At 38.3% G+C, this 16133-nt stretch overlaps 1 protein-coding gene across 2 annotated transcripts in view; it reads right to left on the reverse strand.

The window, feature by feature from the left end:
• Window positions 1–16133, reverse strand: part of Apaf1 (apoptotic peptidase activating factor 1) — a 90902-nt gene that overhangs the window by 46869 nt on the left and 27900 nt on the right. For both annotated transcript variants that reach the window (XM_055627919.1, XM_055627920.1), the window contains exons 12-15: window positions 14871–15055; window positions 10669–10795; window positions 9372–9497; window positions 2255–2383 (exon numbers count right to left, since the gene is read on the reverse strand). In XM_055627919.1, coding sequence (XP_055483894.1) covers window positions 2255–2383; window positions 9372–9497; window positions 10669–10795; window positions 14871–15055 — 567 coding nt within the window. The remainder of the gene's footprint in view (window positions 1–2254; window positions 2384–9371; window positions 9498–10668; window positions 10796–14870; window positions 15056–16133) is intronic.

The raw sequence follows: 16133 nt of genomic DNA on the forward strand, positions 1-16133 counted from the left end.
GGGCTAGAGAGCTCCCGCTGCTCTTCCAATAAATAAAAATTAATTATAAAAAGAAAAATCAATCTAAGCTAAATGGAGAAAAGTAAAAATCATACTAAGTTCTTCCTTTTCATTTGAGCTTTTGGTTACAAAATGATGTTCAATTCATAGTAACATAAAGTTGTCAAATACAAAGAGACACTTGTGATTAATAACACAGCAACCCTTCAATCAACATCTCAATCCACTAAGGGACTTGCAGGCCTCACTAGGCTTTTCTTCTGAACACTAAATTAACTGAACAATCGCTGCATATTTTTAACTGAGTGGTTTAGAATCCTCGTATTTAATTAGCTACCAAAATCAATAAGTAATGTGCAAATTATCTCCATATTTTTAAATGCTAGGTTACAAAATGGTCTGAGCAATGTTTACATTTTTCTAAGACTTCCCAAACCTTGGAATAACTAACTAGAGGAAAAGCTATGAATGGCCTAAAAACTTCAAAACCTTCACTGATACCAGAATACAGGAACTATAGATCAAGTCAAATAATAGTGCAGTGAGCCACCCAACAAATCAGAACGATACAATCCACAGACAAGTAATTCCATTTGTCTAGTAAACCAACACCATGAAAAGGAAAATGAAGAAAAAGAGTTTTTAAGAGAATAAAAGAGACAACTGTCAAGAGCCAAGTTTTTTGGGGTTATGAGTCTAATAAACCTATGTTTGAAAGTAGGGTTTGAGACCACATATGGGAAAATTAACACAAGCCAGGCACATAACAAAACTACAGTTCACTGCTGTTAGGTGTGGACATGGCATGGTACCTATTTCTAGGAGTGAAACTGAAATATTTTGGGTGAAATAACATACATGGAATTTGCTGCAAATGGTTCTTTTAAAAAAGGCTAGTGTAGGATGTAAATAAAGCTTTTATAAAATATGACTGGAAAAATCTTAATTTTTATTTTTCGCAGTGCTGAGGCTTGAACCTGGGGCCCAATATATGCCAGGGTAGCACTGTATCACAAAGGCTCACAGTGATGCCTTCTGAAAGTTGTAATAGCACTTGTTTAAGACACACTTTTACTCTGTAGCTGAGGCTATAGAACCCAAACTCCCCCTGCCTCACTCTCCCAAGAACTGAGATTACAAGAGGGCACCACTATACTCAACAGCCTGAGTTTTTCTAAAATGTTTTACTTACACCTCCTAAAAATCTGATATCCCACTGTAAAAACAGTGTGACACTGTGGGCCAAAGACTTGAAACAAAATTAATTTTTTTTAAAAAATCCAGAAGAAGATAACATCTTTCTAGTACATCAGAAAATGTAATCTACCTGTATTCATCCACTTAGAGGATACAAGATAAAATCTTTTATAATTCCTAATTATAAGTACTATCAAATATACATGAAGTGAATACTTTTCCTGTTTATATTCCTACAACACCTTTTGTTTTGTTTATATTTCTACCAATACCTTTTCCTCCTTCCCTCTCCATCTGATAAGAGTACCTTCTCCTGAAGCAGTTATAACTCAAATACATCAGGCCCACCTCGCTTTCTCACTTCTACATGACTACCTGTGCTCAAGCCAAGGATTCCACCCTGTTGGCATTGCAGGTACAAAATAGTGAGCCTGTGCTAAATGGAGTGAAGTAGGAACATCTCTAAAATTTGACCTATGGGATCTAGGAAAGGAACTTTGCAGAGAGCAAAGACAGGGAGGAAGGGAGGGCCTGAGAGCACAGCTGACATGGCTGGAGTGCCAAAGCAGGGTCCAGGCTCACTGTAAACTCTGCAGTTACATAAGCTGGTAATAAACTTTCTTTTTTCCTTTTCTGCTTATGGATGTGGAATTTGGCATGTGAGCATTTCTGTCACTGCAATAATAACCCTGAAAGGAGCTGGAGATGCAGCCCAGTGACAGCACTCTAGCTTAGCACATGTGAGGCCCTGGGTTAATCCCGAGCAGTACGGTTAAAATAAAATAAACAGCCAGGTGCAGTGGCACATGGCTTTAATCGCAGCACTTGGGAAGCAGAGGCAGGTGCATCTCTGTGTTTGAGGTCAGCCTGGCCTACATAGTGACTTCCAGGTCAGCCAGACCTACACAGTAAGACCCTGGCTCCAAAAACAAACAAACAAACAAACAAAAAACAGAACAACAGCAAATGACAATACAACACACATGAAAAAAAAAAATCAAGGGATATTCTGGTGTATCACAAATTTATCTGTGTAATTTTCTTTATACACCCTTACTTTGAGGAAGAAGTCACTTGACCCAGTAGCCAAGAGGTGATTACTCTTGTTGGTGAAATGGCAGCAATTGACTTGTTCTGAGTGCTCATCATAAATGTGTACTAGCTTCCCGGTCACAGAATCCCAAATCTGAAGAGAACAAAGAAAATGAAGCACATGAACATTCATTATTTCCAAAGGGAAAACAGAAAAAGCAAATGTGAATCCATTCCCTGTTCTCTAAATACAGCCAAATTCTGCCTCACTTCAGAAAGTAATGCGCAAAGAATAAGGCATAGTGGCATACACCTTTAATCCCAGAACTCAGGAGGCAGAGGCAGGCAGATTTCTGTGAGTTCAAGGCCAGCCTGATCTATACAGTAAGCTCCAGGACAGTCAGAACTACATAGTGGAATATTGTATTAAAAAAAAAAAAAGTTAAACACAAGATTTCCCATGTTTATATATAAATGACAGCAGCAAAGAGTAGTGCCCAGAAGAAGCTAGGTCGGATTTCTGCATGCTGCTGGGAACACTTGGAACTTCTAAGGTCTAGTTCCCTGTTTTTCTTTTATGTCACTTCTTCCTTTGTCAGATGACTTACGAGAATTACGAGAATCCCCAAGAAATTCAAAGAATTTGTCTTTTTAAAGCTCTTTGGTGAGTATTTCTGCTTCCTGCTTTATGTTTTCAGTCCTGAGAAACAGAAACTTGGTGTAACTCTCTTTCACTCTGCATCATTCTGACTTTAGAAGCTTGAACTGCCCAGCAAGGCCAGTCTCAAATCTGACTCAAGTAGAGGCTACAGAGTAAATAACTGCTGACTGGAATACCACTGAGCCTACCAAAAGGTGGGGAAGGGAGATCAGGGGGACTAGAAAGTGGAGATGGGAGGGTAATGAGGATTACAGTAAAAATGGACAGTAGGAGGCAAGAGTAAAAATAAATTATGGACATGAATGAAATTAAATTATGGATATGTATGATGGAAACAAGTATTATATAGTTAATATACTCTAATAAAAAATTTTTAAACAAGGTGTTATCAACACCTCAATTTTAGGCTAGACAAAGTCTACTTCAGTGGCTAAAACTCCTGAAAACAACCCAAGCCAGCCTTTTTTCCCCACTCCATTTACCCAGACTCTCTCCTCTACAACTGTTGAAAAAGCTTACAGGAAAGTAGGGCACGGTAGCAATGACTACTCCCAGCACTCAGCAACAAGATTCACATGAGTTCATCACCAGCACTGGTTACATAGTCAGACCCTGTTTCAATACTTGAAGTGAACACACAGAGACACACCTGGAGGGAGGCCTCCCACTCTATATTAGTGACAAAACATTTCTTTGGTTTTCAGTTTCTCTTAAGTGCCTTATTAGTATAAATATTTCAAATAAAAACCGAAGTTTAGAGGCAAGACCCAAGAAATAATAACTAACAATGTAAAATTACCCTCTTCCTTTTCTTTGCTTATTTTTATAAGCAATGTGTGTTCAATGTCTACTTTGCACTGATTATATAAATCAGCTTATAAAGTTAAAAGTAGAATCAAGCTATTTTTGATAAATTATATATTTTGCAATATGAATTAGATTTCAATCGTTTTTAAAATAATGCTTCTAGGATGTGAAATAATATTTAACCCATATATCTACCTATTGATGGCAGGCACATTCACTAACTTATCTAATTCTCCCTCACTATTGGGAATACTAACTAAACACAAGCTAAATACTTCAAGCTGACCAACCTAAGCAATGTTTAGAAATAAGGATTTGGGACTCATGTCAGGAAAACAGGTAGGCTGACTGCAGATCTTTACCTTCCTGTTCCCCCAAATCCAATCCCCCAGTCTCTATAGCAGAATGCCTGCTGTGGTCTCTCTTTCATTTCTGACACCACACACAACATATAACAAAGATCTCCAACCTTCCTTCACTGATCTCAATGGTCTCAGTTCCCCAGTAAAAAGACACAGACTAAACAAATGGATGTGAAAACAGGATTCATCCTTCTGCTGCATTCAAGAAACACAACTCAAAATCAAAGATAGGCATTACCTAAGGATAAAGGATTGAAAAAAGATATTCCAAGCAAATGGACCTATGAAGCAAGCTGGTGTAGCCATTTTAATATCTAACAAAATAGACTTCAAGCCAAAACTAATCAGAGGAGATAGGGAAGGGCACTATATACTCATCTAAGGAAAAATGCATAAATAAGAAAAACGTTTCAATTTTTAACATCTACACCCCAAACACAAGGGCACCCAAGTTTGTGAAAGAAACACTGCTACATCTTAAGTCACATATAGACCCTTACACACTGAGAGTGGGAGACTTCAATACCCCGCTTTCACTAATGTTCAGGTCATCTAGACAAAAACTAAACAGAGAAATGCTAGAGTTAACTGACATCAGAAACCAAATGGACCTAACAGGAAATTCACAGAACATTTCACCCCAACACAAAAGAATATACCCTTCTTCTCTGTACCTCACAGAACATTCTCCAAAACTGACCACAAGAACAGTTAACATCAATGCTCCTCAAATTGCTCCACAAAACAGAAACAGACAAAACATTGCCCAATTCATTCCATGAATCCCTAGTTACCGTGATACCCAAACCACATAAAGACACAACAAAGGAAAATTATAGACTAATTTCCCTTTTGAATATAGATGCAAGAATACTCAATAAAATAATAAAATAATTACAAACTGAATCTAAGAATAAATCAAAAATATCACCTACCATGATCAAATAGTCACTATCCATCCCAGAGATGCAGAGGTAGTTCAATATACAAAAATCAATAAGTGTAATCCACCATATAAACAAACTGGAAAAAATATGCTTATCTCATTTGATGCAGAAAAGACTCTGACGAAATCCAACACCCCTTCATGATAAAAGTTCTGGTGAGATTAGGAATACAAGGGACATTCCTCAACATAATAAAGGCAGTTTACAGCAAGCCCATAGCCAACATCAAATTAAATGGAGACTAGAGGAAAACTCAAAGCAATCCCACTAAAATCAGGAACAAAACTCTCCATATCTATTCAAAATGGCACTTGAAGTCTTAGCAGAGCAATAAGACAAGGGGATACAAATTGGAAAAGAAAAAGTCAAAGTATTGCTTTTTACAGATGATATGACAGTATACATAAGTGACCTAAAAATTCTATCAGTGAACTCTTACAGCTGATAAATATTTTCAGCAAAGTAACTGGATACAAAATTACTTCAAAAAAATTGGTAGTCTTCCCAGATACAAATGACAAATGGACTGAGAAAGAAATCAGGAAAACAATACCCTTCACTATAGCCTCAAATAATATAACTCAGGGTAACTCAAGCAAGTGAAAAACATGTATGATAAAAACTTCAAGTCTTTGAAGAACAAAATTGAAGATAAGAGAAAATGGAAAGTTCTCCTATGTTGATTGATCGGTAAGATTAACATAATAAAAATGGCCATTTTACCAAAACTAATCTACAGATTCAATGTAATTTCCACCAAAATTCCAACACAATTCTTTACAGACCTTGAAAGGAAAATTCTCAACTTCATATGGAAAAACAAAAAACCAAGAAGAGCTAAAACATCCTGAATGATGAAAGAAATGATGGCCATACCACAATCCCCAATTTCAAGTTGTACTACAAATCTATAGTAATAAAAGCAGTATGGTATTGGCATAAAAACACACATGTTGATCAATGGAATCAAACTGAAGGCCCGGACATAAATACACACATATATGGACACCTGACGTTTGATAAAGAAGTCAAAAAGACACACTAGGGAAGGGGGGAAAAAATCTTCAACAAACTGTGCTGGTTAAACTGGATGTCAGCATATTAAAAAAAATGCAAAGATTAATACTTATCAACCTGCACAACTCCAAATGGATCAAAGACCTTAACATAAAACCAGATACACTGAACCTGGTAAAAGAGAAAGTGGGGAATAGCCTTGAACACATTGGCACAGGAGAAGATTAACACAACACCAACAGCACAAGCACTAAGACTAACAATTACTAAATGGGACCTCATGAAACTGAAAAGCTCCTATAAGGGAAAGGGCACTGTCAATCAGACAAAACAGCAGCTTACAGAATGGGAAAAGATTTTTACCAACTCCATAGCCAATATCTAATATCTAAATACATAAATATCTAAATATATAATATCTAATATCTGAAATAAAGAACTCAAGAAAGTAGATATCAAAAAAAACAAATAATCCAATTTTTAACATGGGGTACAGTTCTAAACAGAAGATTCCCAAAAGAGAAAACTTAAATAGCTAAGAAACAAAGAAATATTCGGCATCCTTATCCTTCAGGAAAATGCAAATCAAAACTACTTTTAGATTACATTTTATACCTGTCAGAATGACTAAGATCAATAACACAAGTGATGGCTCATCCTGATGAGAATGTGGAGCAAGGGGAAGGAACACTCCTCCATTGCTGGTGGGTAGAGATCAGTGTGGCGGTTCCTCAGAAGTTGGGGAATGGATCTACCTCAAGATCCAGCTATACCACTCTTGAGCATATACCCAAAAATGTTCCATCCTACCAAAAGGACACTTGTACAACCATATTCAATGATGTTCTATTCATAATATCCAAAAACTGAAAACCTAGATGTCCCTCAACAGAATAATGGAATTTTTTTAAAAAGTGATAATTTACACAAAAGAGTATTACTCAGCTCTTTGAAAAAAAAAATGACATCATGAAATTTTCAAGAAAATGAATGGAACTAGAAAATATCATTCTGATATAACCCAAATCTAGCAAGATAAATAAGGTATGTATTTGCTTATATGTGGATATAAGCCATTAAGTAAATTATAGCCAAGGTACAATACATAGGCCTAGAGAGGTTCGGTATAGAAGAAGAGACTAGGGGAGACACATGGATCTCCATGGGAAGGAAGAAATAGAATAGATTTTATGAGTAGCCCAGGGGGGCTGGGAATGGAAAGATGGGGTAAGGGTGGTAGGGTTGAGGGATGGAATTCGGGGAGAGACAGCCAGAATTAAGGAACACTTCAGGGGAGGTATGAAAACCTAGTGCAATGAAAACTTTCTAAAACATATAAAGGTGATCCTAATAAAGTCTCCAGTAATGAGAGAGATGGAGTCCCACATGGCCATCTCGTGCCCAAACTTTCTTCCATACTAGAACTTGGTTATATCCAATCAAGCTGTTGGCCAAAGAGATCCCATGGAAATCCCCAAATAAACCAGTCTGTTGCAAAGACAACAGGTGTCTCTCCACAGTCTGACAGCAAGGCCCCACTGCTGAAGACAGCACCCACACAACTCATTGACCATGGAGAGGTCAAGCTGGTGCTATACAGAACCCATGTTCTAGTGTCTTTGGTACATGAAGGTAGTCTGCAGGCTACCAAAAGAGAAACATAAAAACCAACCCAGCCACAAAAACTTTGATCTACAATCCCACCTGAAAAATATGCTAGGGCACAAAATATGGTGACACAAAGTTTGTCGGAATAACCAACCAATGTCTGATTTGCCTTAAGTCCCATTCCATGAGCTGGAACCTGACAATACTTGGCTGAGCAATAACCAGAGACTACATATCCCAGAAATCTAGGTTAAAACCAAATATTACTAGTCTTAAAAAAAAAAAAAAAAAAAAAAGGAACAATAAAATGACTCCAAATGATATTCTGCTATACTTCTTGAGGCTTCCTCCTGCAGCAGATCGGAACAAATATAAAGACCCACAAAGGGAGACCTTGGAACACATAGCTCTAAATGAGATGTCGCCGTCAAATCATCCCTCAGGGAAGCCGACAAAAGAAGAGGAGGAAAGAGCAGGGAAACCAAAGAAGATGGAAGACACTAGGAGAAAAAAGCCCTCGAAATCAACCGAGCAAAGCGTCTACGAACTCACAGAGACTGAACCAGCAAGCACAGGGCCTACACAGGTCTGTACCAGGTCCTCTGCATATATATATTATAGCTTTCAGTTTAGTGTTTTTATGGGACTTCTGAGTGTGTGAAAGAGTGGGTCTCTTAAGTCAGGTGGTGGTAACACATGCCTTTACTCCCAGCACTCAGGAGGCAGAGGCAGGCAGATCTTTGTGAGTTCAAGGCCAGCCTGGTCTACAGAGCCAGTTCTAGAACAGCCAGAGCTGTTACACAGAAAAACCAAACCTTGTCTCAAACAACAACAAAGAATGGGTATCTGATTTTATGCCTGCTCTTGGGGCTCTTTTCCTTCTGCTGGTTTGCCTTGTCTAACTTTGAAGTGATGGTTTTTCTTTTATCTTATATTTTATTTTGTTATGTTTTGTTATCTCTTAGAAGCCTGGTCTTATCTAATAAGAAACAGTAAAGGAGTGGATCCTGATGGAAGAAGAGGTGGGAAAAAAGTGAGTGGAGTAGAGGGAGAGGAAATTTTGATCAGGATATACTGTATCAAAAATAAAGCTTTTTTATAAAAGGGAAATATTCTTTAAATAATAATTAAGGAAAGAAAAAAGAAAGAAGGAAGAAAGGAAGGAAGAAAAGAATGAAAGAAAGATAGATTTTTAGATTGACTGACTTAGGCTTAATGGTTAAGAGTACATAATACTCCTCCAAAAGATACAAGTTTCATTCCCAGCACCCACTTTAGGAGGCTGATAAACATCTATTAAGGCTAGCTCCACAGGATCCAATACCCTGTTCTAGATTCTGCATGCAATCCATTTATACTTGCACAGACACACATGTACATATGACTACACAATCTTTTATAAAATAATAATGCAAAGAAATAAGAATTTCCAGATAGTGCTAATTTATAATTCATCGAGTCAGTAGATCACCAGGCAGGAGTCCTTTGACTCCACTCATTCTTGCCTCTGTTACAGAAAAGAAAATGAACTGCTGTGACTTCAACTCAAGAGGAAAATGTTTCCCCCTTAATTTTTATTTAATGTATATGAGTATTTTACCCAACAGTATGTATGTGCACCAGGTACACACTGTCAACAGAGGCCAAAGGTGTGTGTCAGATCCCCGGAATTGGAGTTACAGGGGTTCTGAGCTGCCATGTGGCTGCTCTTAACCACTAAGCCACTGCTCCAGCACCAACCTTAACTTTCTTATCCACTGAGCAGGTTGCTATGTGACTGTCATCTGAAGAGAACGCGCAGCAAAGCACTTCATCGTCGTGAGCTTTGATGTCAAGAAGTTTCTCTCCTGTCTCAGCTTTGAACACCTGCATAACAACAATAAGGTTTACTTTATTTTTTACTGCAAACCATTTATCTATAGGGCATCATTTAACAAAAATATATCTCTCAGGAGAGTTCTATTTTTTTTTTTTTTTTTTTTAGGTTTTTCAAGATAAGGTTTCTCTGTTTAACAGCCCTGGCTATCCTGGAACTCAATTTATAGACCAGGCTGGCCTCAAACTCGCAGAGATTCACCTGCCTCTGCTTCCCTGAGTGCTAGAATTAAAGGCGTGTGCCACCACACCTGGCTTCTGAAAATTTTTGATCACCATTATTTTCAAAACAAAAATGAAACTTAAGAAAGTAACTAAAAAGCCTGAATTTGTCAGAATTCCTAAGTGTAAGCATAAACATAAAAGTATCCATTGTTAACTGTTACTAAGTATCATTAAAAGGAAGTAGTGAAATAAAGCTTCATTTTTTGGGATTATGTTGACAAATTCTAACCAATCAAATATGCTTTCTTTTGGGTGTCAAAAACCCAAATTAAGACTGCAGACATAGTCTAGTAGCTGAGTGCTTGCCGACATACACAAGAGCCTGCACTAAATCCCTAGCATTACTGGGGGATTTTTTTTTAAGCCAACATTAACACAATTAGCAATCAAGTACTACAGAAATGAGTATACAGTTATGATCTTGGAAAGATGCAGTTTATTCTAAATATAAAAAGTTGTACTAATTAGATTCTATTTTCTTCAATATGCAGGTAGAGAATAAATGTGGGAAATAAGCACTCATTCATACTTTCCAAAAACAAAGTCTTTGGAAACAATCTAGTCTAATTCCCATTTTCAGTCAGAAATCTGTCTTTGACAATTTGTTTAACCAACGTTAAACAAAGTAACGTCTTTTCTATTTGCTGACAAAGCCTGCAAGCCTGTGTTAAGAACTGTCGTTTTCTCATTGCTCACTGGCAAATGGATGGATAGTAACTGCCAAGGTAAAGAGCCCCTCAACATTCAGGGCAAGTCTGGAAGTACTAAAAACAGCTCCATCTTTAAGATCCTAAAGAAGCTTCTACAAGTGTTCAAGAGATTTACATTTCTTATCTTCTAAGGTGCCATTTTTCTAAATTTTAGTATTTAAAAATATTCTAATCTGCACAAGTAGGCCACAGGCTTCTTCCAGTTTTTTCCAAGAGATACGCCTTACCTGTAAGGTTTTATCAGCTCCACAAGAAGCTATTCTCTGACCATCCTGAGAAAAACATGCGTGGTAAACAGCATCTGTATGGGGGCGGACAACTAGGCGGGAGAGATTCTTGATAGTTTTTTTGTTTCTAAATACAGTAAAAGATGGAAAGAAATTCAATGAATGAGAATAAAAGTAACATTTTCTTTCAATAAGTGTCTTTTAACATTGTTCTAGTTCTCCCAAATAGAAAACTTCTTGAATTACTTAACATGCAAATAACAATATACAACACCTAAAGAAAAAGAGTAACCCAACAAAAATGACATTTTTAAGAGAAATGTTATCTTACAGCAAGCCACCTGGCATGTTACAACTGTCACTGAGTTAAGAGAAATCAACTTAATCAGACCCATGCCACCTTCTATTTTACCTGTTTAAAAAAATATATTTTCATTTTATGCGTTTTGCCTGCATGTATATAAGAGCACCATGTACATGCAGTGACCACAAAGGTCAAAAATGGCATCATGTACCCTGGAACTGGAGTTACAGTTACCACCATGTCAGTGCTAGGAACTAAACCAAGTCCCTTGCAGCAAGAGCTCTTAGCCACTGAGCTATCCCTCAAACCCCTTTATTTTCTTTTGATATATTAATATAAAATATGTAAGCATATCTTTTTAAAAACACTACTTTAAAATTAAAGAAACTATTGCAAAATGAAGCTCACACTACATATGATACTGCACCCACAATTATGATATACTTTAAAAATGTTTCCTCTAGGGCTGGAGAGATGGCTCAGAGGTTAAGAGCACTGGCTGCGCTTCCAAAGGTCCTGAGTTCAATTCCCAGCAACCACAGGGTGACTCATAACCATCTATAATGAAATCTGGTGCCCTCTTCTGGTGTTCAGGTGTACATGCAGACTGAATACTGTATACATAATAAATAAATTTTTAAAAAATGTTTTCCTCTAACTCTACTCAGAATGGGGGTGAGGGATAGGTGGGGACAGAAATAGCAATGTCATTTTCTTTCTGTCTTAACTCTACAGAATGCCAACTATGCTACTACTAAAAACATTGTATTACTGCCCTCAGGCTCAAGAGAGATGAGTGCATGTTCACTTAAAACAGGACCTAGTGTCAGAGAAAAGCCAGCTTACGAGCCTGTGTGGAAACAACTATACTTCAGCAGAAGTGATAAGTAAGTAAAATACAGGAATTAAATTATGACAACCCATAAGGACATATCAGTTACTTACAAAGTTAAGAATGCAATCTTTCCAACTGAACGCAGTTGGAAGCTCAGATATCTTGGAGCCTACTCTAGAAGGACCCAGTGTTCAAGCCCAGCCTGGACATCTAGAGAGTCTCTAAATATGTCTTTCCTTTGACCATCTACTCAAATTCCTCAAAGCAAAGACAGTGATCTTCTCAGTGACAGACACAGAGTAAAAAGATAACAAATGGATGAGTGAACAAATTACTTCTTTGAAAATTTAAACTCAAATTTAAGCTTATATCAATGTAAACCTTTGTACTTCTAAAAGGGAAGGATTCTAGCACTGAAATAAAGCATTCTTTGAGTATGATCTGGTCCAAGCTGGGTAAGGAAAAACACAGCTATGGCTGAGTGCTCCTTCTATGACGAAGTGTCACAGGCTGGAATGTAGCTGGTGAATGGGGAAAGGCAGCAAAACAGTAATGTCTCAATAACTTCTACAGAAGAAAGAACTGAATCTCTGACCATTTATTTGATCAGATCACGTGTTAAAAATCCATTTAAGAGCTGGAAACATGGCTCTGCTGTTAAAGTGTTAAAGTACTTAACACACCAGCACAAAGTTCAGGTCCTGCACTCAGAGGAGGCAAGCTGAAGGCAGGGGTTCCTTTAGAGCTAGCCCTACTGACCAGCTCTGAGATCGACTCAGAGACCCATCTCAATAGGTAAGGTGGAGACACCTCAGGCCTCCTACACATACACACATACAGACACACAAATTGACACACACACCCAACACAGGTGCAAACAGCATACACACATCTGAACATGCATCCATAAACACCACAAACACATTTTTAAAAGGATTTCATCACTAGACAGAAGTTTATTCAAACTTCCAAAAATTGCTATTGAATACCAATGATAAGAAGCAGGCAAAGGTTAAATATTCTCCCTAGTAACAACAGCTAACATTTACCGAGCACTTTCTGTGAATTGGATATGCAAATAGGTATATATACACAAAGCCCTCTAATCCTCAGTATGCTATGCTATGACCATGCTATGAATTAGTATGATTAGACAAGATAAGTTGAGTAATTTTTCCAAATAATACACAACTCTAACTGAGAGCTGGAATTCAAGCCCAGGCAACAGTCTAATCTCCAAACTATTCTGCAGAGCAGACTAGATGAACAGAAGAAAAGTAAGTAAAAAAGAAAACACAATAAAGGCTGAGAAGCGGTAAGAGAAAAAACAGGGAGTATTGCACAACATCAACAGATCTAATGGAGCTTCCACAGGTTAGAAAGGCTGCTACGCTGAATGGAAGTAAACTTTCACTTTGCCTTAGTGGAAGGAAAACTTCACTTTTGAAGAAAATGCTAAAAGATGGTTGAGTCTAGGAAAGGGATAATAGGAAGTATGAATTTTCATTTTACATCCCTCAGTTTTTTAAATAAGAAAACTTAATCACATGTGAGTCTATAGGTGGGTATGCACATGTGAGTGCTGTGCCCATGAAGGCCAAAGACATCAAACCCCCCGATGCTAGAAAGTCATGGGGAATTCTAAGCCACTCACTAAAAATTGAACTATGGTCTTCGACAAGAGCAGTAAGTACTCTTAGCCCCTGAGCTCTTCAATTTGTTGTTTTAATCAAGAAACATGTTACGGGATGGCAAGAGGGCTCAACAGGTAATGGTACTTACATCCAAGCCTGATGACAACCTGACTTCAAGGCCTAGCACCCACAGAGCAGAAGAGGAAACCGATTTCTACAGGCTGTGCTCTGACCTCCACAGGTGCTCTGCTGCACATTCACCTACACTCAGAAACATACATACACAAACACACAGACACCAAGAAAGTAAGTAAACGTGATTTTAAAGACTGAGCCATCTCTCCTGCCCTGTGAACAGCTTTTTTTTAAGATCTAGAAGAATTGGAGCTGGAGAGATGAGTCAGCAATTAAGAGCACTCACTACTAGAGCACACTCTACTCTTGCAGAGGGCTCAGGTTTGACTGTCTGCACCCACATCAGAGAGCTTACAACCACCTGTACGAGGACCCGATGCTCTCTGACCTCTCCGGGCACCTCCATGCATGTGGTGCACATAAACTTAATCAGACAAACACTATATATGAACGGAAATAAATAACACATCTTTTAAGAAAAACACAAAGGATCAGGCTGGGGGATATGTCTCAGCTGCAAGATGAGAGGACTTTGGATCCCTAGAGCACAATCTAATGCTAGGCAGGCATGGCAGCTCACCTATAACTCATGCCTCAGAAGGCAGAGACATACAGGAGATTTTCCAGAGCAAGCTGGCCAACAAGATCAACCATATTAAGAAGCCTTGCTTTGACTGAGAGACCCTGCCTTAAAGAATCAGAAGGAAGAACTATCACAGGTAATTTCTGACATTAACCTAGGGCTTCCACATCCACATGCCCACACATGCATGCACCATGAACACATACTTACAAACATGCATACCCACAGAGATGCACACCATACACATATAAATATGAAAAGACAAAAAAGACAGTAAAAATGCTTTTAAAATTTTCAGAAAATCTCTATGGCAAGGCAAAGTAAAAATGACTTCATAGACATTATCTCATTTAAATTTACCTCAAAGGATTATTATCTCCATTTCACACATGAGAAAGTATAGTATGTTCAACAATCATAAAACAATGAAGTTTTAGTGTGGAGACTCACACCCAGGTCTGTGGCCCCAAGTCTATGATCATCACTGCCTTACTAGATTATAGTAGCATTTGATATTAATATTTACGATGACCTATCTGTTTCTATGGACTCTGACAATACAATTATTTTCTCCTGTGCTTCCTTCTCTGGAACTCTGCACTGAATAGGAATACTTAAGTTTCTGTAGTTAAATCTCATGGAGTGAGTTTACTCATCACCTGGAAACAAACAGTTAATCATGGAGCCCCTCTGGTCTCTCCAGCAACTCACATCCATTCCAGGTAGAGCTGCCCAGTGTCCACCTCCTGCTTGGCCCGAAGCTTTGCTTGTTGATAAACTTCGGAAGTTTCTGGTTCACAGAGGCCCAACTGGACAATATTAGGAAATGGCTGTCGTCCAAGAAGGTGTCCATTTAAAGATAAAAACTCTTGAAAATTCTCACAGACTGCACAATCCTATGAATAAACTGAAATCTGTTAGACACATAGCCAGAGTAAAACCTGACATCTTTTAGTTACTGTGATCTTGACACCTCTGGCTGTTGTCTCAACATGTAAGCCCATAGTTACCACTTCAGTGCCTCGCCTGTCTGCGTGCCACCATGCTCCCTGCCATGACAGTATGGATTCATCCTCTGAAACTGTAACCAAGCCCCCAATTAAGTGCTTTATAAGTGGCCTTGGTGTCTCAACAACAGAAAAGTACCTGAGGCAGAAGCTGGCACCAGGACTGAGGTAGTGCTGAATAGGCCTGCCATACTACCTTTGGAGGAATGTGGAAGACACTGGAACTTTGAACTAGAAAAGCAGCTGAATGCTGTAAATGGGACTCAACAGGTCATCCTAGTAGGAGCTTGGAAGACAAAGTGCTGAAAGCAATGTGGACTATGGAGGCCCAACTCAAGAGGTTTCAGATGTAACTGTAATAAGTTTTGTGTTCTTTGTGACCTCGGTTATGTTATGTAAATATGTTTTTCTCTTAATCCCAAGTGTAGGATTTTAGTTGTGCTTTAGTTTATGCACAGCTGATAATTGTCTCATGTGGAGTGTGGCCTTTGACAGCTGGTATTGGCCTGCCTCAAGCAGCACTGAGAAGGGCGTGGCCTAGGGCTCTGAGGATATACATAGAGAGCCCAGAGAAAGTGGCATACAGTGGTGGCGTGTGGCAAGTGGCAGTTTGAAGAGACCAGAGACAGACTAACCTTCTCTCTCATACCTAGGGTTGGGGGGTTGGGAGGTAAGGCTTTAAGGAACCCCAAATAAAATACAGTTTAAAAACGAGCACTACATGGAACAATATTAGCAACTAGGTTAGAGACTATTTTTGTGATATTTTGGCAAAGAATGTAGCTGTTTCTTGGTCATGTCCTATGAATCTGCCTGAGGCTAAACTGAAAAGTTTTGGAATAATTTTAATAAAAAGAGGAGATTGCAAGAGAAAGCAGGGCAAAAAGAAATACTGGATCCAAAAATAAATAAATAGATAGATAGATAGATAGATAGATAGATAGATAGATAGATAGATAGATAGATA

Source organism: Psammomys obesus, unplaced genomic scaffold, assembly GCF_907164565.1.
Source record: "Psammomys obesus unplaced genomic scaffold, mPsaObe1.curated_primary_1811, whole genome shotgun sequence".
NCBI lineage: Eukaryota > Metazoa > Chordata > Mammalia > Rodentia > Muridae > Psammomys > Psammomys obesus.